Genomic DNA, 24,479 nt, shown 5'->3' with positions numbered 1-24,479 from the left:
CTTAAGGCCAGCGACGGCTCTGGGCCGTAGCAGGTGGCGTAGCTAAGTAGCAGTGAGTCAAAGGAGTGTAGGTGGATAGAGCTTGGAGAGCTCCGTTACTGCAAATATGATCTCTCAGTAATCGCTCAGAGTGAATACTGCACCTTGTGTTCTAACGTTGAACAAGACATGGTGATTCGGGACCGAAATTTAGCCCCAGTTACGCCTTCCTAAGCTAAATCAGTAATTTAACAGATAAACCCTACCCTAGTGATGATCCACGTTATTCAATAACGTCCTAAACACCGTTTTAGGCTTCCTATGCTCCCGACTTGTGGAATTCCTAGTCTAGTTTTGTTCCTGTCTATCTGAGCATATCATACATGGGCTATTGAGAATAATGGATCATTGAGGCTCCTGGGAAAGCTTTAAAAAGTAAGTCAAGTAGGAAACCAATCCTGAGTTTTCATGTTGATGCGCAAACCCTCCTCAGGACGCAATCCCTGGAGGCCGAGCCCTCGTATCTCAATCCATACACCTCCAACACCCATCACAAAGACCCATCCGATGCTTCACACTGGCCTTTTTCTCTGAAATAGACACCTTAGCTCTCTCATACTGTCTATTGCATTTCTTGCAAAACCAAACCGCCAGCTGCAATGCGCCCCCGACTGCGGCTACGCCAGCTGAAGCAATCGTTGTTGTCCCAGATAGGTCAAGTAAAGAAAATGGCACTGCTGCTGTGCCGCCAGCCATCAAGTATTTTGCAACTCTATCGCTTCCGTTCAAAGCTCTCTCTCTTTTAGATGCGTTGGATGATCGGCTGGTCATGGTGGCTTGGCTTGACGAGGATGGAATCGAATATGAAGGTCTACCGTACGCTGACGAGCGGTCTGATAGGGTTAAAACCTCGTCATCGGTATTATTAATACGTCTTATTAAGCCCTGGGTTCTGTAAGAGCCGCCATCGGATTGCTGGGGGTTGTAGCCGTTGGGGTTGTTGTAGCTATTGCGCGGCACAAGAGAGGTCCGGGAGATTTGTCTCAATTCGTCGAGGTTGTCATTAAGCCTGCGTACTGAAGAAAGTATGAGTGCTTATGATGACCTTTGGTTGACTTGGTCATGAGTAAAAACTTACATTCATTGACCATGGCCCAATTATAGGTTTCCCGTTCGTTGTCTCTTTGATACGCCATCCTTTCCGGGTCATCGGTGCGTTCGAGACCTCTTAGGATAGAATCGAAGTCTGTCTTATACTAATAGCCAAGCAACTGGAGAGCCGCATTCATGAACGTCTCAGGCCATATAAGAGATATTGCGCCATGCTAGCGCCATGCTAGCGCCATCGCTGAAGAATAAAGTGTCCATCCAGGATTAACAGATACCTACGCAGAGACAGTTGCCAGCCTTGTGACTGTCATGGACGGTATGTGCCTAGAAATGAGCACACGGCCTATCAAAAGGGCCATAGGGCGGATGCTCGGCCTCGTTATTGACGTTCGGTCCGAGAAATGGCAACTCTCCACTCCGGCCGTTGCTCCGCCTCCACAATGAGCTTCACACCCCGGGTATTAAAGTTAAAAAGGCTTTGCCCCCTGACCGAAGGGAAAGAGAGATATTATTGGGCAGGTGTTTATCACCTGATATATTGGCTTACCCAATTCGGAACAACATGGCCTCGCTTAAGAGTTTGAACCTCGAAGTCGAGCCACAATATTATTATCGCTTCGCTTGCTCAAGCTTCTTTCTGTAGTAATTGCCGTTGCCGCAGCTTCGACTTCAGACCCCATGTCTCCGAGATTGTTTTCCGAGTGAGCCTCGTACCAGGCCGAGCCGAGTCGTGTCAAGAAAAGGTGCAAATCTCCCCACTTGGGTCGCAGCCTTCAGCTCATGGCGGATGAGCTTATTATGAGCTCGTCCACTTCGCCATCGCACATCACACTATCTATAATGGGATCGAATAGCTTCTTTTGCTGGCTCGGGATCTTAGGCACCCATTTCTAGCTCTTTCAGCATGGTAATCGAGCTATTGTCACCCGCGGCCCCTATCCGCAGCGAATCCAAGCTAGGGTACCAGAACCCACATGTCCATTAAGAGTTCTAATTGTTGACCTCACTCTCCAACCCTTGCCACAGTCGCACTCCGGTTTATTTTATCTTCTGGGTTCTCTTGTCGAGGTTTCATTCCGTGAAGTTCATACCGTGCATCGTCACATCGTTCTTTGCCTTATCTTGCCAAATCGGGTTCGCCACCCTCTTAATCTGACAGAGTGTGATCCGTATGACCTTGAGATCATTTCATTTTCTTTTCCTCTCCTTCGTCGTATTTTTCTCCGCACTCATCCTTCCCGTCACCATCACTACTCCTATCACCTAACGTAGCTTTCGCCTCATCTTTGCGTCCTCCAGGTGGCCATATTGCTGATTCCGCTAGACAAGTTAAAGAGTGATATCGGCTGTAGGATTGGTCCTGTGCTATTCAAGCAATCTGGCAGACAACCAGATGATAGGAGCGTTGATAAAGGTACTATGCGATGCCGTAGTAAAGTTAAAAGGGCTCCAAGAGGAAATATTATTTCTTTAGAAGCGTTAGAGTTGATTCATTATAGTAGAGACTGGGAAAGGGCGGTTTTACCGGACGTCTACACAGAAGAAGCGGACATAAGGGCAAACAGCTACTGAGAAATGCTTGAAGTTTGATTGCACATCATGATATCACCAAGCCTTGCGATAGTCGAGCGTCGTGCATCGGATTCCCATGGAATCGGCTATACTACGAAATTAGCGGGTTCATAAGAGGAAGCGCTTAAAGAGGAACCAGAGAGGAAAACAAACGTTGTGAGCCATTTCCAGTCTATCGGTATCGTAGGTCGTATGTACATCAATAGTAATCTATCGCGATAGTGCGAAGTATCCAGTTGCTACAAAAACAGAAGAATTTCTTCTGCTTCAACGCCTGAAACATCGGATCACCTGTCCAGCAGGAGAGTAGTCGTCCCCATCACCAAGACCAGGACTGCTGAAGAGGCTTGGGCTCGAAATTGGATTCTCTCCCCAACAAGGAGAATATAGATAGAAGCTGTATTGCTTCAACGCCGCCTATCTCCTGCCAGAAGGTTGCTGAAGATGTTTGTTGCATTGCTAATTCATAACATCTCTCCAGTAACGAATTGCTTTCGGCAGTTCCTTGGATTCTAATTTTCATGCCAATGGTCATTGCAAAGAAGACATGAAAGCGAGCCATGCCAACCGAGACCGATGTATCGAAAGCTGGGCCGCGATTCGGATCAGGATATACTGTGTCGAATATCTGTCGGAATATTGAGGGAGTAATAGCATACGGTTTGGACTCAAAGGCTGCGATATGATTAAGGAACACACCAGTCAATGTTTCAGCTTCGAACCGACTCGGGAAGGGTGCGGACGTGATGGCTCTACTACGGTCGGTGAAGTTTGGACCAGAGCTCATCGCCGTTGGGCTATCGACTCTAGGGGCAAATATGCCTTGGCGTGGCAGCCGAGGCATCTCAATCTGACTTTCAAAGTCGGGGAATGGCGAAATAGAAGCATCTTCGTTATCGAGAGAGAATGATGAGACGGAAGATCGTCGAGAGGTGCTTTTTGGATGCGTGGTGTTTGGCTTAAGATGGCCTGAACTCTCTTGTGCAAGGAATTCCCAGGACGGCGCCACATGGGGGGTTATGGGCGGCGAGAAGGCCTTGCCACCGGTAGGTGGTACAACGCTTGTAGCGAACTGCGGTGCTGACGTGGGGAGCATTTCAGGTGATGACGCTCGAGTTGTGCCGTCCCAAAAGTCAGGTACGGGCGATGACGGTGAGGTGTCGTTGGGCGTCGGCTCGCATTTCGTAATTGCAATGGACGGTATACTAGTCGCGGAGAAAGAAGCCATGTCAATATCGGTGTCCGGATTGAATGGCGTGGAAAAATTTGTGTCCAGGGTGAGCTGCGGTGGACTTTGCCAGTCAAAAGCCGCTTGTCCTCCAATGAGAGATTGGCTAATGGACTCCATACCATGCATCGGCGCATTCATATGGGCAGCTAACTGAGCTTCTAGTTGATGTATTCGATTTTCTAAGGCGACTTGGTGCTCCCTTGGACGAGTAGTTAGTAAATGTGGGGAGTCACGTGTAGGCAGTGACTTACGATTGTATACTCTCTTTCGACTTTTGACTCCGCACACATGCCAGCGAGAAACGGCTGCAAGTTGCGCATGGCGTGTCGCCATCGCACCGAATTTTTCTTCGCCTACATCGCTCGCAGGCGTTTGACACGGATTTTCGTCGTGATTGTTGCCATTGTGTCACGGCCGAGGGTGAGAAGCGGGAGGGACCCTCAATGCTGGGCACAGAGCCTGCGCTCATTAGTGATATATCCAAATAAAGATTGTATCCCCTTACTGAATGGACACATGGTGCTGAGATGCTGTCGGAGATGCCGCTCCGGCAGTTCAGTGACCCGAGAGCAAATTTGTTGGGGTTTGATTCTCAGCAAAATTGCGCACCAGGCGAATATTGCGAATATGGATAGAGCGGATGGTGAAATTGATGTTTGTTTGATACTCCGAGATGAAGGGTGAGAGGGAGAGGAGTTCTTCGAGTCTTCGACACTGTCGGAATTGCCCCACGAAGCCCGTGACTGACTCCTGCATCGCCGCATTTTAGGGTCTTGGCTTCACACACACTTCAAACGTTCCTCCCCTCACTACCCTCCCCAACCGTCGACCAGTCAACTGGCGCATCGCAAGTCTCCATCCAAGGTTTCCCCTGGTTTCTCTTTTCCCGTTCATGGTCTGTTTCAACCGCCAATCATGCACCTCGCTTCGAGATCCCTCAAGCAACCGTTTCCCTCGAATTACAGCCGAGCACAAGGCTGACTGCCAAGCAGCGGCCATCCTCCGCACCTGCATACAGTCCAAATGGCGCTCCCTCGTCTGGAGTTGACCTCGCAGACAGCAAATGCATGGCTAATATTTGCCCATTGGGCATACCATCAGCCCCTTCCTGTATTCCACATTGTTCGATCGGAATTTACAGCCTTCTGGAATGCACCTTATCCTGGTCTTGTCACGGTACTCTCTCGCTTTATGTCAGGCATTTTCCTGAAATGCATACTAAGGCAGATCTCTCACCACTCGAATCAACTCGCAGTTTTACTCGAAAGGCCATTCTACTATCCACTATCTGCCGCTTGGAATCAAGTCAACTCCTACACTGGTTGTGAGACACGATTAGCCTCAGGATTCGGCAGCAAAGAAACGTCATGTGCGCCTGCATCTGAAGCTTTACATGCGCTTTCTCTCGTTTGGACCTACTTGTTACTGTGGACTCTCTGACCAAGCATTTGACTTCTCCTTTCTCTCCTCAATTTTTATTCTAACTCCTCGCCTCTGTTTCAAACCGATGCAATTCGTCACTTTATCCCTTCTACACTTTTGTGGATGAGTAACTAAATCTACGAGGCATGATGAGAGGAAACTCGTCTCAGGCATAGCCCTTCAAGAATCTTGGCATTGTATCCTCGAATTTTCAATATCTCAGCTCTCCAATTCAAATAGATAGGTAAGAAGCTTACTCTCAAAATGTTAGCTTTGCTATCATCAAGATGCGGGCCAAGCAGCGGAAGACGGTCTTGGCTTCCGCGCCTGCTGTCTTGGGCATGCCCAATCTGACCTACAAGTCGGCCATAGATATGTACATAACTGTGCATACTTATATTATGAGCTGCGATGCAATATTCCCTCTGATCAGCAAGCTCTATTTTCCTCTATTATTTGCATCTTTTCACCTTATGCACGACCGGCCGTGATATCCCTCCATACTCTTATCACTTTGTATATCGAGCATGGCTTCTTCAACGTCCTACAACATGCCTGGACGCGAAGAAAGTAATACTCTGCCACCCCTTCCTCAAATCCATGTTGTAGTACCACGAACCCCTGTGCGCATGAACACCGACGACACCGTTACCCCCTTATCCGAGAACGTCTCTCCCACCACTCTAGTCACAGAAAGATCTTTCAATGGTACACACACCCGCGACAGATCAATAAGCAACCTAAGCGCTGTGTCTATCCCGAATACATTTGTAAGCCGAAGCAGGGCCGTTAGCGAAGCAACACTCGCTCCATCCACATCAGCTGGTGCTTCAAACCATAGTGTCGTGAGCGAGACAAGCCCATTCACGCTTGACTCGCAGCGAAACGGTGATGCTCTTAAGCCCGACCCAGGATCAGAAAAGGATTTCGCCGTCCTCAACAACAAGTTTGCCTTTTCTCCTGGTCAACTAAACAAACTGTTGAATCCAAAGTCGCTACCTGCATTCATCGCTCTTGGTGGGCTAACTGGCCTCGAGACTGGCCTTCGAACCAATGTAGATACGGGACTGAGCTTAGAAGAGACAGAGCTCCCAGGCTCGGTGTCATTCGAGGAAGTTACAAAGCAATATAAGAAACTGGGAAGAACAGATACTAAAGGCTTCCCTCATCCAGTTAATGTGAGACATGTCGACATCACAGACTTTGGTCCTGCCAGTGTTGGGTCACACTCTGGGGAAACTTTCTACGACCGGAAGAGAGTATACAGTACCAACGCCCTCCCGGCCAAGAAGCCAATTTCGTTCTGGACGCTCATGTGGCAAGCGTACTACAGAGAGAACATTCTCATTCTTCTAACCGTTGCGGCCGTCATATCCCTTGCTCTTGGCCTATATGAAACCTTTGGTGTCGACCATGGCCTGAATGCGCCTCCCTCAGTGGACTGGATCGAAGGTTGTGCGATCTGTGTATCTATTGTAGTGGTGGTCCTGGTTGGAGCTCTGAACGATTATCAGAAAGAGCGCGCCTTCGTAAAACTGAACGCAAAGAAAGAAGACCGCGCAGTCAAGGTCATTCGGTCTGGCAAATCCTTCACTATCTCTGTTTACGACATCCTCGTCGGCGATGTACTGCATATGGAACCTGGCGACCTCACCCCTGGCGACGGAATCTTTATCTCTGGTCACAACGTCAAATGTGACGAATCCTCTGCAACAGGCGAGTCCGATCAGCTCAGGAAAACTGGCGGGGAGCAAGTTCTTCGCCTTCTAGAACGTGGCCACAGTGAATCTAAAGACCTCGATCCCTTCATCATTTCCGGTAGCAAAGTACTCGAGGGCGTTGGAACCTATCTCGTTACCTCGGTCGGCATCAACTCATCGTACGGCAAGATTCTTATGGCCATGCGCCAAGATATGGAACCCACGCCTCTACAGAAGAAGCTGGATGGCCTCGCTGGGGCTATTGCAAAGCTTGCATCTGCTGCATCCTTCTTCCTTCTGCTAGTCCTTCTCTTCCGCTTTATCGGTACATTTCCCCGGAGCCCACTTACACCGACCGAGAAAGCCTCAAAGTTCATGGACATTCTCATCGTCTCTATCACGATCATCGTGGTGGCAGTCCCCGAAGGCCTTCCTCTTGCCATTACTCTTTCCCTTGCGTTTGCCACTACTCAGATGGTGAAAATGAATAACCTTGTGCGTATCCTCAAGTCATGCGAAACCATGGGCAACGCAACCACAGTGTGTTCAGACAAGACTGGTACTCTTACTCAGAATAAGATGACAGTCGTTTCCGGCACCTTTGGGGAAGATTCCTTTAATGACAAAAACCCCGGTAGCACAGAAAACCGGTCGTTGCAGTTCGCTGAACGTTTAACGTCGCAACAGAAATTGCTTCTCGTCGAGTCCATTGCCATCAACTCCACAGCTTTCGAGGGGGACGGAGGGGAGTTCGGCTTCGTAGGCTCGAAGACCGAAACAGCTTTGTTGGGATTTGCGAAGAGTGTCTTAGGAATGGAATCTCTTGCTCAAAAAAGAACGAATGCGCAGATGGTGCAGATGTTTCCCTTCGATTCGGCACGGAAATGTATGGGTGCTGTTCAGAAACTTCCTGATGGGACTTTCCGCTTACTGGTAAAGGGTGCCCCAGAGATTCTGCTCAGCTATTCATCAAAAATAGCACTAGCAACCGGCAATATTCGAATGGACAGCTCTCAAACAAACCGTATTGCAACTGCCATTGAGTCCTACGCCAAGCAATCTCTTCGTACCATTGCTCTCATCTACAAAGACTTCGCACAGTGGCCGCCGCGAGGAATCGAGAATCCGGACGACCCGACGTTAGCTGTGAATCTTGGTGCTTTGCTCAATGGCATGACTTTCATTGGTGTCGTTGGCATTCAAGACCCGATCCGTCCTGGTGTTCCTGAGGCTGTCAAAAAGTGTAAACACGCAGGTGTTGTCGTGCGAATGGTGACTGGTGACAACGTCGTCACAGCAAAATCAATTGCCGCAGACTGTGGTATATACACGGATGGCATTGTAATGGAAGGTCCTGAGTTTAGGAAACTAAGTGATGCGCACTTGGACGCTACCCTTCCCCGACTTCAAGTCTTGGCTCGGTCGTCGCCAGAGGACAAGAGAATCTTGGTGACTCGACTCAGGAAGCTCGGCGGTATCGTCGCTGTAACTGGTAGGCGTCTCCAACTCCGGGATTTACATCATTAATAGTAATACAGGAGATGGCACCAACGACGGGCCGGCGCTCAAAGCTGCAGACATCGGTTTCTCCATGGGTATTGCGGGTACTGAGGTTGCCAAGGAAGCATCAGCCATCATCCTCATGGATGACAATTTCGCCTCCATTCTGACGGCTCTGATGTGGGGTCGCGCAGTAAATGATGCGGTGCAGAAATTCCTCCAATTTCAGATTACCGTCAATATTACCGCCATGATCGTCGCATTTATCTCAGCCGTCGAGGATCCCGAAATGCGCTCCGTCCTCACAGCTGTGCAACTCCTCTGGATCAACCTCTTCATGTAAGACAACAATACAACCCTCCATCATCTCGCCAACTCCCCACTAACATCCTAAACCCAGGGACTCCCTCGCCGCCCTCTCCCTCTCCACCGACGCCCCAACCGACGAAATCCTTGACCGCCCACCTACCCCACGCAGTGCCTCCATAATCTCAATAACGATGTGGAAAATGATCATCGGGCAAGCCATTTTCCAAGTCACCTCAACCTTCATCCTCCACTTCGCCGGCCCCAAATTCCTCTCTTACACAGAAGCCGAAATGCGCTCAATAATCTTCAACATGTTCGTCTGGCTGCAAATCTTTAACCAGTACAACAACCGACGCCTCGATAATAACTTCAACATCTTCGCAAACATCCATAAGAATTACTTCTTCATCAGCCTGAACGTGGTCATGGTAGGCTCTCAGGTTGTGATTGTGTATTTTGGGAGTACCGCATTTGGTATTGTTGCATTGAATGGGCCGCAGTGGGGAATTAGTATTGTGGTTTCGATACTGTGTATTCCGTGGGGGGTTTGTTTACGCTTGTTTCCAGATCGCTGGTTTGAAGTTGCGGCGAACTTTGTTGGGAGACCGTTTATGGTTGTCTATAAGTCGCTTAGTCGGTGGACACATTGTGTGATCAGGAAGCTAAGACCGAAGAATGAACTGTCGGAGGAGATAGAGGTTGCGGAGAGTGGGGATAGAGATCTTTGAGGGGAAGGGCAAAGGGGGCCGTTGTGAGAGTTAGTTAGTAGGGATGTGGATGAAGTTTTGTAGATCATTGGGATAAAGTAGATGCTGAGGTTGCATTTCACCAAATGGCATACATTGAGAATAGAAGCTGGCATCCCATTGGCGTTATCTCTTATTCTAGCAAACGACTTAATCAATTAGATCATCTCTAATGGCATTCCGCAGTATTTTCGAGCATGCTGCAGTCAGGATGGCAATTGCATTTATGAGTTATCCCGGCTACATTCTTCAAGAGCAAGAAAAGGAAGAATTAAGATACCCAAGACAGGATTGTAACGTCGGTTTGTAAGTTAGGCTCATCAGGTAAGACTGCATGGCCGGTTTGTATAACACCAAAGCAGCGATCGCTAATAGTCCTCAAATCCGTGGATGAGGACTGGGAGTTCTAGAAACGGAAATGCATAGTCTTTCGTAAGAATATTTGTTGCTATTACGTATTGGCGTTCGTTTAGATACTAAGCATTTTTGCGAGGGCGGCTTCTGGAAATATGGTTAAGATGTGCGGAGAGAGTGGTACCAAAGCTTATTGGAGTGAAGCAGGCACTGTTGGGATAGAATATCGCGCCTCCATACATCATTTTGGCGCTTGATGAAAGGAGTTTGTTTCCTTCACTTCTAACCTGATAGAACCCATGAACGGCTCCAAATCGAACAGTCCTGCCGGTGATAGCAAGAGAAATCAACCCAGGAACGATCTCTGGAATTCTTGATGACAGAGCTGATGCACGCTACTAGGATGATCGATATTGCTGGTTTGGTAGACTAAGAAGCAAAAGAACAATCCAGGGGAGCCGTGGGCGTGCGGTGTAAAACACACCATTTCCGCAATCAAAAATGTGGCAGAGTAGCCAGGCGCATTCTGGATGAGATGCGCAACAACTGCGTTTGCTGCAAGCTGTTCCTATGGGCAGGATCTAAAGGTATCTCCAGGACTCTTCATGCTTGCTAAAGTATCCGAACGTGCAGAACTTGACAACAAGGCGGTAACTGGAAATAGCCCCTACAAGGCTGACAACAGCGTTCACGGAGGCAAACGCTCCGAGAATCGAGGAGGAGGATGAGGGACATTTTGAGAGGTCGTCGGTGGGAATGGACGATGCCCACGGTAGGATTTAGGTAGTGCTTGTCATCATCAGGCTGGAAAGAGGAAGATAAAGACTGAATAATATGAGGGGCATGGAGTAGTGTCGAGGCTTTATGCGTCAGCAGCTAGAGAAATCTGTGTTCGTGTGGTATCTTCCATTGGGCGCCTCCTCTGATGCATGTCTTGTGGCGTTTATGTGGCGGTTGCTTGGGAGCTGAGTTGGTACTAGCAAAACATTAGCCTTCCCTAAATCCTGCTCCAAGTACTGAATAGGAATAGAACAAGTATCTGATTTGCGATGTCACTAGGACCCTCTTAAGTCCTTACTTATTTCTAGCGAGGAGGTTGATAAGACACATTCACCCTAGTTTTTTCCACTGCTATGCAAAAACATGTTATAAAATCCGAGTATAGAGTTGTTAGAGTTGACATAGATTGAACACAATGGCATTTCCCTTCTCACCGTCGTAAAGGGTGGACTTTATTCGGATGTGAGGACCGCAATTCCCAAAGATCCGCGCCTGTCCCTTACTGCCTGGTGGGCTGGAATCGAATTAGTACGAGATTGCTAGTGGTCTTCGAAGTGTTTCCGGAATCACGGTCATGTACCCCCCTCCTCAGCGACAGCATTGGCTGTCTGAGTATGAAACACCCAACCTAATCATTGACCGGAATCTGTGCCTGACCGAACACAGCTGATTGCGTTCATACAAATGCTTGAATCTTACGGCCGAACTAGACACGGTGAGGGCCAATATGTTCAGTGTGGATGAGCATAGGAATTGTAACCGAAGCCAGGTATGAAGACATGTCTACCTGGGCAGATTGAAAAATGTCAAGTCACATGACATGGGAAGGGTGAAATCTCGGAGGGTTGTACTAGGACTCTAGGTATGTAATTGCGATAACTAAAAACACCGAAAGGATTTAAGTAGAATTATTTTCGTAAGCAGCCATGAGAAAGCTGAGACACTGTGTCTAAGACTTAATGCTGCAAGCGGAGATTGTTTGGAGTGGATGAAGGGGAGTGAGAGAAAGAGAGAAAGAGGCCAGGTATATATTTCCACACATGTATCGCACCTTCATCTGCGCTTGCTTGTCGATGGCCAATGTCATCAGTCGGGGAGGGCACAGCCATTTACACTTCGGCGTCCGACAAGCGTCAGCTCGAACCATCTATCGTGCGATCGCCCGATATCTGACTGTGTTGCTGAATATTTAACTGAAGGTGAATACATAAAAGGCACCAAGTTCCATTGATAGGGAGCTGGTTGCGGAAAGAGTCGAGGCAAAACTTTCGACCGGCATTCTCCCCGTGTCGGGGATCCGTTGGAGGAGCTCTAACCCCTTTTCGACTAGCTCGTCAATCCCACGGACTACCTCGGTATTTATCTCGCCGCATTCCTACCTCCAATTCCGCGTTCGCATTCCTTCCAGTATTTCTATCTCTTGCAATTCTCTTTATTTATAGAAAATGGCACCTATAGACGGAGCAGAAGTCGCAAAGCACAATAACAAGAAATCGAGCTGGATAGTACTAGACTCGAAAGTGTACGACATCACGTCGTTTCTCTCGGAGCATCCGGGGGGTGCTGCGATCTTGCTAAAGCAAGCCGGTTCAGTTCGCATATTCATCTTTCTCGGACTTAATGTCAACTGAACTGACTCGTGGATAGGATGCAACAACTGAGTTCAAAAAGTACCATCCCTTGGACTATGTCAACGATCTTCCAGCAGGCAGCGACCTGGGACCTGTTGACTCAAATACTCTAGCACAATTGAGAGTACCGAAAGAGGTAGAAGCCAAGCCTGCTTCCTCGACAGGCGATAAAATACCCCATGTTTCCATGATCATTTCCGCCCCGGATTTCGAACGTGTGGCAAAATCTGTCCTCCCACATAAAGCATGGGTATATGCCTCGAGCTCTGCAAACACAGGCCTGTCTCTGAAAACCAACCTCAGCGACTGGTCACGTATCAACTTTCGGCCTCGTGTCCTAAGAAATGTTGGTGACGTGGATACACGACGCTCGATTCTCGGCCAACGCTCACAATATCCGTTCTACATCTCACCCATGGGGACCCTAGGCGTTATTCACCCCGAAGCGGAACCGGAAATGGTAAGAGGAGCGGTGCGCAAGGGAATCCATATGGTCGTCAGCACGGCATCTACAAAGCCCACAGTGCAGATTATGCAAACTTATGTGGACGAAGAGAAGAGAGTGAAGGGTGCTAGTCCCTCAAAACTCTTTTTTCAATTTTATATGCCAATCAACAGGAATAAGGCCTATGCATTGTTAGGAGTTGTAAAGAAAGCCGGATACAAGGGACTTTGGATTACTGTCGACACACCCGTTCTCGGAAAACGCACGGCGGATCGTGTACTTCAGGCAGAGGAAGCTTTAGCGGTTGGTGTGGAAGAAGACTCTACAGCGAAATGGGAAGCTGGGAACGAAAATACTTTTGCACCCGCTATTGGTGGAAGAGTGGCGACGGGCCAGTTAAGTCCACATACCACATGGGAAGATTTGTTATGGATTCGGAAAGAGTGGAACGGACCAATTGTATTAAAAGGTATTCAATGCGCCGAAGATGCCAAGCTTGCGTTAGAATATGGGTGTCAAGGAATCCTCCTTAGCAATCACGGAGGGAGGCAAGCACATTCTGCTCCAAGTTCACTACTAACATTACTCGAAATCCGTACATATTGTCCCGAAGTTATAGAAAAACTGGAAATCTATCTAGATGGTGGTCTTCGAGACGGCGCCGATGTCCTGAAGGCGCTCTGTCTTGGAGCTACAGCAGTCGGTGTTGGGCGGCCATACCTGTATGCTTTAGCTGCATATGGGTCGCAGGGCGTTGAGAGATGCACAGATGGTGAGTTTCCCTCTGTTTTGAAGCCTAGCTTAGTGACCAATCTTTTCCAGTGCTCTCTGAGGAGTTGGCAACAGGGATGAGGCTTCTTGGAGTCACGTCGCTGGATCAACTTCGACCGGAAATGGTAAATATGACGCCACTTCTGAATGAGATGTGGCGCCCTGATCCTATACTCTTACGAAGTCGCTTGTAGTATATATGCTTTTATCCGAAACTTGAGTCTTCTTATGCCACCGGCAACCTTTATGCACTGGGTCCGACCAGAATATCGTCGCTCACGCAGCTCCTCAAGTCGATTGACCCCAATGATTCCAAGTGGTTTATCTCGTATCATCACAGCTTGTGCATGGCCTCTATCAAAACGTTGTACATGCACCTGACACGCCTAACGTCACTCCTGCTCACTGTTTACTCTCTAGAGGATTTATGGCTAGAATTCCCTACCCAATTCGCCACCTACCTCGCCGGCCCGCCCTTTCTAGGTGGGCTAGCAAACAAATCCCATGCCCGAAATGTGGTTTGACCACCATCTACATTACGCCCTAGATTATATTAAATGTCTCGGCTTCGTGGTAAGTGAGGGTGGTGCGTTACTTGCGTAAATCAACCTGGGCTTTGGACATGCACCCACCTACAGAGAGAGGCCACCACAAGTGCTGAAAAAAAGGGTGTTGACTTGTTCCTTGGTTCTCCCAGGCAATTACGCATGATTAAGAGACTCCGCCTTTACCTTCGCTTAGAATACATATTTGATGAAGACCGTACTAGCTTCGATTCCTTCCTTCCTTAGACCGGAAAACTACCGCAAAGTTACCTTTCCGTCATTAAGCTCGTTAATGCTTTAATGTTTCACCGGCGCTAATGAGTTCACTGTTGGCTGCATCTTACTAGGGAATATGGACGTTAACAAGAAGGAGAGAGCAGAAGCAGTGACACAAGATGTGAAAAAGAGGCTAGGTAATTTTTGAGAGAGAGACTGTGAGGACAAGAAGATTTCTGTGGGAGTTACTCTGCAAATAATCTTCGGCCATCACCTCTATATCCGGTTTGTCGACAGTTATCAACGGTCTGTTTTATATTGCTTGTACCTATACTATTCAAATGGAACGTTAAAAATTCAATACTATTGTATATGGAGAAAATACCCTGGACACCATCCCAATAACGCGTTGCCGAAGAGCTTTCTGCATATGTGAGACAAATTCCGCTAAATCATGTCTCGGTTAGATCAAGAGTACTAATCTTCCATAAAATTGCAAAAGCAGCGAAGAGTGTGCAAGATGCGTATTCGCATGCCAGGTTGCGCAGGCAAAGTATAATTGAAAAGAAGATATTCACATTGCCATGATCATCGAGGTTGCGGTCTGCGAAAGACTCTTTCATCGCTCCGTTTCATGATGCAGTTGCAACAAGATATGCACAAACGTTGAAAATCCTAGCTGAAAATCCTAAGTGCCTGAAGGCAAAATCTGCTATGAACTGCCAAATTTGACTGGGAATGCCATGTATTTGTGTCCTGATAGAGTTTTTCATAATTCTAGCCCTAATTTTAAGAACTTAGATCTGCTATATTTATTTTCCGCGCTATGCTCTAACATGCTGTCCGGCTCGAAGGATCGCAGATAGCTGAAGCATTGTATTGGATAATGGTCCTGAATGCCAAGGATTCAAGGCGCAGAACAGTGGACTGAAGAGCAGCCTAATCATCAAACGCTCGTCCACAAACTTCCTACGCCACAGAAACTTCAAGTCAGTACGATTCAATAGAGCGTAGAGCGCAAAAATATCCTAACATACCTCTCTCCACAATGAAAAACTATCATACAACGACACCCACACCTCTCGCTCCCTGCAAATATCCTGACTCTCTTCCTCTCTGCCATTCTCTCCCTCCGGACAACGCGGCCAGTATTTCTTCCTCAAGTCTGGAGAAGGTTTGATCCATGGTTTCGGATACTTGGAGTCGCTGAAATGCACGAATTTGGCTCTTTTCCACACCTCAATCGCGTCCCAGTCCCCACGGTCTGGACCTAGAAAGTCCTGGTGGTAGGTTTTTGTGAACTCGTTGGTGCGGAGATTGTAATCGCGGTGGGGGAGGATGAGGGATGTGGAGCTGTAGAGGGCGTTTACCTTTTTTACAACGGAGGCTAGGGAGGCGACAGTAGGGTTTAACATGGCGTCTGTAACCCGCCCGAATTCTAGTTTGGAGGGTTCGAGGACGACGAGATGACTGGAAAGAAAGCTAGGTTTGTCGAGGGTCCAATATGCATGCGGAATGGCGACTGTGGCGCGCCGGAGGAAGAACAGTTCGTCCATAGGCTGTAGATCGATTAGATGCGATGGTCTCGCTTGAAATGTAGTCAGGAATTGGCAGAGATTCTTACCTGTAGAACCATAGCATTTGAATTGAGGAGTATGACTCTCTTGTACTGTGTTTGATTGAAAGCTAACAGCTTCGTGAAACCAACCGGCCATGCACGCTCAGTTTGCGTCTCGATTGATACAAATTTCACGTTATACAAATCTCCTGCCTGTACCATTAGTTTGTGCTCGTATGTCCCATTCATGCCATTTTCCACCGACCCAATCCATTCCTTCGGGTGAAGCAATACGCGGTCAGCGCGACTACCTAGTCGATGGAGAGCCTCGAAGACCATGACAGCATTGCAAAGGTAATGTTTGTCGGTGGCATATTGGACATAAGCGTACTGCGACCATGGGATAACCGAGTTAGGCGGAATCTCTGGTATTATCGCCGGAGTTTGTACTAGGAAGCTTGATCGATTCCGTAGACAAGTCATAAAGATGATCAGTAGGAATACACCTATGAGGACATTTCGATATCGTCGCAATCCGGTTAAAGGTACTGATCCCCAGGTTCGTGTATGTCTGGTCCATGATTTATCGTTTCTAAGCGGTAGCACCGGTGAGCTTCGCTTTTGCAAAGATATCATGTCTGCATAGTGAGAGTTGCGGGACGGGAAACTGCCGTGCATTCTTAAACTGCAGTGTATGATGAGTCGGTGTAAGTGCGTAGTAAATCTGAGAAGAAAGACGTTCTTTTTGTCTCTCTGAAATCAAGCTGCTGCGGTGTTGTCACTGCCTGGAAATGCTGCAGGGTTGGGGCGTTGTTGTGGTACATGTGATTGCGCCTTTTACATGTTGGATGACTAGGTAAAGTCCTGGTTACGGGTGCAAATGATGCAAGGGTCTAGTATTCTGCTCTGTACAGGTGAACTATTCAATAATAATCTTATTCATCCTGGCGTCAAACAGTTACAGAAATTTCAAGAAGAGGGTTCGTGATCGGATAACCGGAAAAGAGGCTGTGAGGAAAGGTGAAACAAGTACCCATCCTATAAATAGCTTTGGTTGGGGCAGGGTAGGATTCACACCATGGGGCCAAAAGACACGCAAAATTATCACTCAGCGGCGCGGTCGTATTGCTGGCGGAGGATCAGGTCCTTTGGAGTGATTAGCTATGCAGATGGGAGGCTGAAGGGCAGCGCGGAAGGAAGAATCGTAGCAGCTATGCCTGGCGATTGCTACCCACGACAGGGTAATTGAAAAGAGAAGTTCACATCCCGTTGAACCCCCAATCCTAGCGAGAGGTTTACCTACTTCAATGCGCTCTGCTAATGTCCCACAATAGGTACAAATGTACTGTACAGTTGTTCCCCTAGGTTTCAAGCCACTTTCCTCGCTGATCCCCCCTGTAATATGCTTATACACATGCTGCAGTCCTCTCTAGCACATCCAAAACTTGCGTTCGAAACGCTTCCTGCAATTTCCAATCTTCGCGGGTGTCGTTTAGTACCCCAAATTCTCCTGTCAAACATGATATGACGACCTGTTGATACTTCTCGCCCATCTTTTCACCGAGGCTTCACTGCGCTTGCTTGAACAGTTGTGCCTGAATGACGAACGGATCGCATGCAGTCTTGAACTGGGGGTTTTCAAGCGTGATAGCGCGTTGCCAGAGGCCAATTTCAAGGAGTACGATACCTGATAGTCAGCTAATTCAGTCAACATACAGCAAGCTTCGGGGGGCGTCTTACCAGTGCGTAAATGTCGTGGATCTTGTTGAACATCTTGCCTGGCCTTCCTTGCCGCTCAGGATGCCGGTATACATCTCGTTCCAAGAAAAAGTCTGTAAAGCCGAAAGAGAAATCAATTTCTGGTTGCGTGAATTCGAAGCCGGGGACGCATGGATCTCCGTAGTCTATCCGTGGCACACTGCCTACTGGTTCTGGCACCCATTTCGAGTCACTTACTGGAAAGAACAAGACATTCTCACTTCGGAAGCTTTCGTGCACCTGTACAAGATTTAGCGTGAAAGACAAGGCCGAGATCAATGCATCCTTTACCTACCCACTTCACCATCTGGAGTTGTGTTATGCATTGTGAAAGTGTTAATGCTAGTTTAAACCGTTGGCTAAGAGTCAGTTTAACGCTTTTCATGTCTAAACGACGGCATAGGCTAATAGGGTGAGGATCGTGGCCTGCTGGAGTATCGAGCAAGCTTGCGATGCTGCCCTGCTTTGTAGATACTTCCAACCAATACACGGCGGGATACAGAAAACTCTTTCCTTAGCCTGTGAGAAAAGCCTAGCGAGGTCATTAATCCGCAACCTAGTTCTCTGGTCCACCTCACCAGCTTGTTCTTGATGTCTGTCGTGTCGTCGGTATTCCATAAGATAAGTCTTACTGTCGCCTTGGATGACAGCAAATCAGTCTTCCACTAGAATTGCCTTTCTTACAACCCCCAACTACCACGTCGAGAGTTCAAAGGAGGCCTGCGAACTGTCGTTTTCTGTTGCAGTGATTTGGAGGGTAGCGTCAACGTCGAATCCCAGGAGTTTCGCGCTCTCGTCGTTCTGAAGGCGTTTTAGGTGTTGCATGTTCAAGCCAATCGAAGACGCAGACAGGGGCCTTAAGATAATGGTACAATTAGGAATGCTTATGAATCATATGAGCTTACTAGAAACTTATATAAAACACCTCAAATTCAGCGTAGGGAAAGGTAAGGTTAGAGAAAGGCATTGCTTACTGCGAAACAGTTAGAACAATTGACAAGAAGCTTTGGTATCTGTAGTCCGGTTAGTACGTACTAAAGCTTGATGTTTTTATGGATCCCGCCGTTGAGATCAGAGAAATCTTTTATAATCTCCTCGGTTCTCTTCTTGTCTTGCAACGACCACCTGAATAAGGCCATGGATTGCTTAGGAAACAGCTTCTTGGGCGATCTTGGTGACGTACTTCTGGGCTCTTGTGACTTGCTGCTTGTCAACGACGACGACATCGAGGAAACCATGGAGGGCCTTTTCTACATCTCGTTGTTCCCATAACGAGTTTCTAATAGATCCAGTCCTCTTGGAACATATGAATGAGCCGGCTGAGGAACACTTTGATCTGTTGTTGAACATCTTCGTCGAAATTTTCAAACAAAGTAACACCTCCATAGATTGGGGAAGTCTCGAAAAGGATGTGACGGAGTTGCTTGGTCCAGTTGTTCTCGTCAATGATTTTGCTGTGGTACTGCTCCGTCTCCTGGCTGATGTTTAGAAGGTATTAGACAGCTAGCGCAGAGAAAGTACCAGACCTCGTTGAATGATTTCGCGTCCGAAATTAATTGTGCGGTCCGCTCGCCGAGCTTAAGGAGCTGATCAAATATAGCGGCGGAGAGGACTGTTGTTTAAGTTAGCCTATCTGCAATACTGAAATGGGGGCAGGTCCTGGAATGTTCCCATTGCATGTTATCGCATAGCAGGGAATATAACTAGAATAGGATCGATATATTAAAGCTCTTGCTAAAACCGGGGCGTTAAGAGGATGTTGGGCTCTGCTAGGTTCTGCTGCGATTTGCTTGGCATGTTCAGCCGCAGGTGACAGGACACGGGACGCATCCCTTCTGGTGCACCTGGGGAGCAACCCGCTACATCTTATGGCCTGATTCGAATCATGGTAGGGGAAATTCAGGACATAACTCCCATTAATGCTCCCCCAATTCCTGGCAAGAGATATAGGCCTTCAAATTCTCTTTGATGATGGTCCTCTGTAGATAGGAATACACCGAACGTTTCCACAGGGCCTGAAGGAGCAATAAATTTGACCCTCCAGGCCTTCGAGCCTCGCCTCTTGCAGCGCGATACCTATATCAGGGAGGGGGTGTCGTCCAAAGTGCCTCGATGTATCCATACGCGGTCGAAGAAGTTGTAGCCATGAAGCAGCCAAGTTGCCCCCGAAAGGCGTTGATTCTGGGGCCTTTGAGCGCCAGGTAGCATCCACCCTGCGACTCTGCGACATTTCTTAAAGAGCAGCTAGGTTAGCATCCATGAGAAATTGCTCTTTGCAAGGACTTTGCCCAAGGCCTGCATTCGCTCCATGTATCTGGAATTGCCCACGGCGATCTGAAGCTAGACAATGTTCCTGTTACACCCTAGATCGGGAGTGGCTCGGCGTCTGATCAAGATTTTCTTAGGACCACCGGCTTGGAAGCACGTATCTCCGACTTCGGTCATTCCCTTCACCTGTACGGCGATGAGGGTGACTCAGGGGTGAAGCGGCGATATGGTGGAACCTTAGCGTATAATGCTCCCGAAATTCTAGACAGGCACAAGGAGACCAGAGATGACATTAACTAACATCAACTTCCGGAAGTGCGACGTGTGATTCCTTGGACCGTCATGTGTTGTCGCTGCGCAGGCATTTTAGCGGGGTTTGCTGGTCCGCTCACTTGGGTGGTCCGCTCGCTTATGAAACATGTTAACTATATAGTAGAATAGAAAGAGAGGAGGAGGGTCGGAAAGGTTTTTAATGCCGTTCCCAGCGCCTGTGCTAGCTTAGAGAAGTTATCTATGTTGTTCAGTTATCAGCATCAATTTAGTAATGCCTGCATTATGCTCTACGTTGCCTGACTTTACAGTAAAATTTACAAGGCTTTCTAAGGAGTCCAGCTTTGGCCTAGCGCGTCGTGTAATTTTCGCTTCGTTACGAAGTACTACCTGCTGCCTGACTACCTGCCTCGGTGCTCCGCGTTCCCCAGCCTCAAGGCTTCTGTATACTCCACAACTTCATGCGACCCTGCTGTACTTAGATGCCTTTTTGAAGAGCATTTGACATCGTCACATCCTCGAACCCGCGTCTTGCAGCAATCCTCATAGTGGGATTGAGCACCTGCGCCTAGTCGCCGAGGTGCTGTGCCACATGCAGTTGCTTAACGTTGACCCGGCGCGTACATTTCCATCCAGCGCTTATATGATAATTCTGTAAGGGTTGACTGCCCCCGTCTAGTTCATTCTACTTATCCCGACATCGATATCATGAGGCTATTTTGGAATGCTGAAACAAGGCTCACTGCGCGCCAGCCTCGCCGTATCGGTATTAAGGAGCCATTGCGCTCCTGCTTTTCATTTCCTTTTGGCTTGCCCCTTCATGGCTCCGTTGAACGTCTACCATCGAGCAAGCGGAGCTAGTCAGCACCAGCAATCCTCTTGTGGCGTTCTCGATTGACCATGTCTGCCAATGCAGGCCTTCCTATTTCCTTCGATACCAACGTCGAACAGCAACCACCAGAGCCCATAGACTCTTTCGAACGCACCTGTCCGACATGCAAAATCAGCTCAAGAGACCAGCCAATTCACCGCATGTCGGTTGCATCGCCGGCTCTCTCCTCCAGAAACCTAGCGGCCGCAGAAATCACTCTAGAGACATGTCCCCGGTTCACACCTCAACCTCCCCGCCTCTCCCTACAGTTTGATCCCGAAGGAAGGCCGCCTGTGCGGTTTCGTCAAAATGCCTTCTCTCCCCTTTCTCCCGCTATAAGGAAAGGTGACAATAACTGGAAAAGGAGAAGCCATATTGAGCTTGAAGTCCCCGAAATCGCTTCAAAGCCCGACACAAGCCCAATTACGCCCGGTACAGCGGAGAAGGCGGGCGGAGACATCGCAGGAGATCAAGTGGAGGATCTGAACGTTGCTCAGCGTATCGAGCAAAGGCTGTGGAAATACAGCACTTCTAGAAATTTTGTCAAGAGGTGGTTACTCGAGATTACTAGCTGGTCGCTCAGCGCTGTATGCATGGCCGGCATCGTTGCCGTGCTGATTGTCTACCAAAACAAACGCATACCACACTGGCCCCTTGGCTTAACGCTAAACGCCTACATCTCTGTCTTGTCAAAGGTTGCGTCTGCTGCCCTCCTTGTGCCTGTATCTGAAGCCCTTGGACAGCTGAAATGGAGCTGGTTTCGGGGAGACAATTTCAAAAAATCAAAAAAATTGTGGGATTTCGAGATCTTCGACAGTGCTTCTCGAGGGCCCTGGGGGTCTTTCCTCTTACTTCTGGGTACTAGGGGGAGAACACTGGCAGCACTTGGCGCGGCTGTGACCCTCTTCGCTATCGCTCTGGACCCTTTCTTCCAACAAGTTGTCGAATATCCTGAGCATTGGTGTTTACAACCAGGAACTGGCACTATTCCTAGAGCGACAGGTTATGAGCCATATGGAGTCGACAAAGAGTATCGGTTGGGTCTAGAGAACCTAGAACTCGACCAAAATATGCTGGGAGCCGTGCACCATTTCTTCTACAACAACGGAACTCTGCCTATGATATTTGGTAAAGGAATAAGAGCTGAAATTCCGCTGTCATGCCCCAATAGCAAGTGTACATGGCCAGAATACGAAACGCTTGGTGTCTGCAGCGAGTGCATAAAAGCCACCGATCTTCTCGAGTTTAAATGTGCTAATACAACGCTTGACTGGGTCCAAGTTCCTGACGAAGATCCTGATAGCGGCGAGACAGCCTTTCCAAACGGAACCTCGTGCGGGTGGTATCTCAAGGCAGCCAGTCCCCTTCTCATGACTGGGTACGATGTCGATCGCGACACGGCTCACGCAGGAGAGATACTGTTAATGCGCGCTCAACCCCTCTACGACGTCTTCACTCGAGAGCCGCTGCCTGGATATCCTGCTAAACTCAACAACAGTCGCAACCCACTAACGCACGTCATCATTGTTGCTGGCGAGAGCTTGGAAAGTATCCAACGAAACGCCACCCCTATAGCCCACGAATGCATTCTTTCGTGGTGCGTTAAGACGATGTTGTCAACATACTTAGAGGGAAGCTATACCGAAAATATCACCAGCAGCTTCGTCAATGGCACGCTGGGGCCGTCACCATGGGTGACATATCCGACCCCCAACAAGATCAACGGACTGAGTGGCACCAATTACTTCTACACCGAGAACATCACGGTGAGGGGTGAAAGCGGATTCGAGTACCACGTCGACAACTATACCCACACTCTTACTCTGTCCCTATTCGATGACATCTTTCCCTCATCCTACACACTGGCTAATAGTACTAATGAGTCTGATGCTTTGTTGCGGTACAAAGAGTACATAACCATCGGGCCTTTTACGCGAAATGTGACCTACAATCCCTTCATGTTCGCCAACATTTCGATACACATGGATCTCATGGCCACCGCCATGACCAATTTAATGCGCTCATTGCCAAGCAACATAGACATGAAGATCGGTCCAGCGTTCGAGAAAGAGAGCTTCGTAGACGTGCGGTGGGCATGGCTATCACTTCCTCTTGCTCTGCTTGGCCTGACTTGTATTTTCCTTGTTGCTACTATTGTTCGGAGCTTGGTTGACAGCGAAAATGTGGGTGTGTGGAAAACATCGGCTATCGCTGTGCTACTCTATGGTCTGCCGGACGAGATGCAGAAGAAGATTACTGAGCCAAAGGAGAACGGACATGGGCTGCGAGTGAATGTGAAGCAAACGAAGGTTAGCTGGTTACCTAAAGGTGGATGGAGCTTCTCAGGCAGCAGTCCTTCCCCAACTTTGAGGGGAGCGAGCCATGATATACCGACCAAGGGACGGATATGAACACAATATACAGTCTACAGATTTTTACCTCAAATATGATAAAGTCTTGCAATGAGATACAAGTCTTACACCCCGGAAAAGGCTTGGGCGAGCCCAAGGGAGCCCTCTTCGCGTTAGATCCAACATCACTCGGATATTATAATATTCGAAAGTAAGACAACGTAGTTACATGGTTTCAAGATGCAGTGATGAATTCTATCGACTTTGGTCACACGCGCTCAAATTTCCGATGCTTGCGCCGCTTTTTGTCTCACTGCCTGAACGATGTCGCGCCGCTCCAAATCTGTGGTCCCAGTATCGCATAGTCAGTAACGTACCGATACATGTCTACTAGAATACCCATATCGTCAGCTCTATACAACTCCTCTCCTAGATTGTTTCGCTCAATATCCTTACCTACCGATGCAACACTGGAATTGCAGTTCGAGATATACGTGAGCGCAGGACCTTTGTGGTTTGTGGGTCACTCCTTTCATTGGAGAAGAAGCGTGGAGCTTGAGGGGACGGGGATGCGTTCGGCGCCGGGAGTAGCGCTGAAGTGGCAGGTTATAGAGGAGGTGTCGAACAGGAGGGCGGGACGAATATTTTACCGAGATTGGAGGCTATTCTGGCGTGTGGTGACGGTGGTGAGTCGATAAGCCTAGCGTGGGAGCTAGCAAGCTCAGGACTCCCGGGTGCGCCTAGATCTGTGTTCGCCTCCTTGTTCATTTTCCCTAACCCTCTCTCTTGCACTTTACCGGGCGAGTCCCAACAGGAATCGTTCCAGTATCGACGATCGCTTGTATGTAAACTGCGTCGTCGTGAGGCCGCGGTATGTGAAACGGGGCATTTGAAGAAGATCCCATTAGAGGCTAGGCCACCCCTTCAAGAGATGACATATTATTCGCTGCAATGGTATGGTTAGACACCTCGCAAGAGCACGTGTTGACCATGTGCAAGGAAATGCGGGGGCCGGATGCTACAATTCTCTTCTAATCACATCGTCGCTCTCGACGCTTTGAGCTGTTGACATAATTCTATTTGGTGCAAGGC

At 48.4% G+C, this 24,479-nt stretch overlaps 8 protein-coding genes across 8 annotated transcripts; 3 read left to right on the top strand and 5 right to left on the bottom strand.

Moving 5' to 3' along the window:
* Positions 1 to 504: 504 nt before the first annotated feature.
* Positions 505 to 1,175, bottom strand: BDR25DRAFT_311850 (uncharacterized protein; the record flags this gene model as incomplete). The annotated part of the gene is made up of 2 exons (XM_033691263.1): positions 505 to 1,055; positions 1,118 to 1,175. 2 exons carry the CDS (start codon positions 1,173 to 1,175, stop codon positions 505 to 507), a joined length of 609 nt encoding a protein of 202 aa, XP_033550474.1.
* Positions 1,176 to 2,980: 1,805 nt separating this feature from the next.
* Positions 2,981 to 4,361, bottom strand: BDR25DRAFT_340965 (uncharacterized protein; the record flags this gene model as incomplete). Its single annotated transcript, XM_033693561.1, has 2 exons — positions 2,981 to 4,091; positions 4,144 to 4,361. 2 exons carry the CDS (start codon positions 4,359 to 4,361, stop codon positions 2,981 to 2,983), a joined length of 1,329 nt encoding a protein of 442 aa, XP_033550473.1.
* Positions 4,362 to 5,943: 1,582 nt separating this feature from the next.
* Positions 5,944 to 9,551, top strand: BDR25DRAFT_216843 (calcium-translocating P-type ATPase; the record flags this gene model as incomplete). Its single annotated transcript, XM_033684888.1, has 3 exons — positions 5,944 to 8,506; positions 8,553 to 8,853; positions 8,915 to 9,551. 3 exons carry the CDS (start codon positions 5,944 to 5,946, stop codon positions 9,549 to 9,551), a joined length of 3,501 nt encoding a protein of 1,166 aa, XP_033550472.1.
* Positions 9,552 to 9,937: 386 nt separating this feature from the next.
* On the bottom strand, positions 9,938 to 11,760 carry BDR25DRAFT_352121 (uncharacterized protein; the record flags this gene model as incomplete). Its single annotated transcript, XM_033694976.1, has 12 exons — positions 9,938 to 10,017; positions 10,047 to 10,070; positions 10,108 to 10,287; positions 10,323 to 10,491; positions 10,551 to 10,598; positions 10,626 to 10,799; positions 10,910 to 10,962; positions 11,105 to 11,201; positions 11,236 to 11,331; positions 11,361 to 11,486; positions 11,519 to 11,582; positions 11,660 to 11,760. The coding sequence occupies 12 exons, from the start codon at positions 11,758 to 11,760 to the stop codon at positions 9,938 to 9,940; spliced, it is 1,212 nt and encodes a 403-aa protein (XP_033550471.1).
* Positions 11,761 to 12,148: 388 nt separating this feature from the next.
* BDR25DRAFT_256437 (mitochondrial cytochrome-like protein b2) lies at positions 12,149 to 13,764 on the top strand (the record flags this gene model as incomplete). Its single annotated transcript, XM_033686408.1, has 3 exons — positions 12,149 to 12,295; positions 12,351 to 13,551; positions 13,602 to 13,764. The coding sequence occupies 3 exons, from the start codon at positions 12,149 to 12,151 to the stop codon at positions 13,742 to 13,744; spliced, it is 1,491 nt and encodes a 496-aa protein (XP_033550470.1). The 3' UTR covers positions 13,745 to 13,764.
* A 1,575-nt stretch (positions 13,765 to 15,339) lies between these two features.
* Positions 15,340 to 16,268, bottom strand: BDR25DRAFT_193581 (nucleotide-diphospho-sugar transferase; the record flags this gene model as incomplete). The annotated part of the gene is made up of 2 exons (XM_033684304.1): positions 15,340 to 15,870; positions 15,936 to 16,268. Coding segments are annotated over 2 exons (864 nt in total), but the record flags the coding sequence as incomplete, so codon positions are not given.
* A 1,169-nt stretch (positions 16,269 to 17,437) lies between these two features.
* Positions 17,438 to 17,953, bottom strand: BDR25DRAFT_311845 (uncharacterized protein; the record flags this gene model as incomplete). The annotated part of the gene is made up of 3 exons (XM_033691262.1): positions 17,438 to 17,497; positions 17,610 to 17,867; positions 17,927 to 17,953. 3 exons carry the CDS (start codon positions 17,951 to 17,953, stop codon positions 17,438 to 17,440), a joined length of 345 nt encoding a protein of 114 aa, XP_033550468.1.
* Positions 17,954 to 20,439: 2,486 nt separating this feature from the next.
* BDR25DRAFT_332506 (uncharacterized protein) lies at positions 20,440 to 23,447 on the top strand (the record flags this gene model as incomplete). Its single annotated transcript, XM_033692755.1, has 4 exons — positions 20,440 to 20,548; positions 21,424 to 22,633; positions 22,673 to 22,908; positions 22,945 to 23,447. The coding sequence occupies 4 exons, from the start codon at positions 20,440 to 20,442 to the stop codon at positions 23,445 to 23,447; spliced, it is 2,058 nt and encodes a 685-aa protein (XP_033550467.1).
* Positions 23,448 to 24,479: the final 1,032 nt, after the last annotated feature.

The sequence above is a fragment of the Lindgomyces ingoldianus genome, assembly GCF_010093535.1.
Source record: "Lindgomyces ingoldianus strain ATCC 200398 unplaced genomic scaffold BDR25scaffold_8, whole genome shotgun sequence".
Classification (NCBI taxonomy): Eukaryota; Fungi; Ascomycota; class Dothideomycetes; order Pleosporales; family Lindgomycetaceae; genus Lindgomyces; species Lindgomyces ingoldianus.
This window is presented reverse-complemented; position numbering and strand designations above follow the sequence as displayed.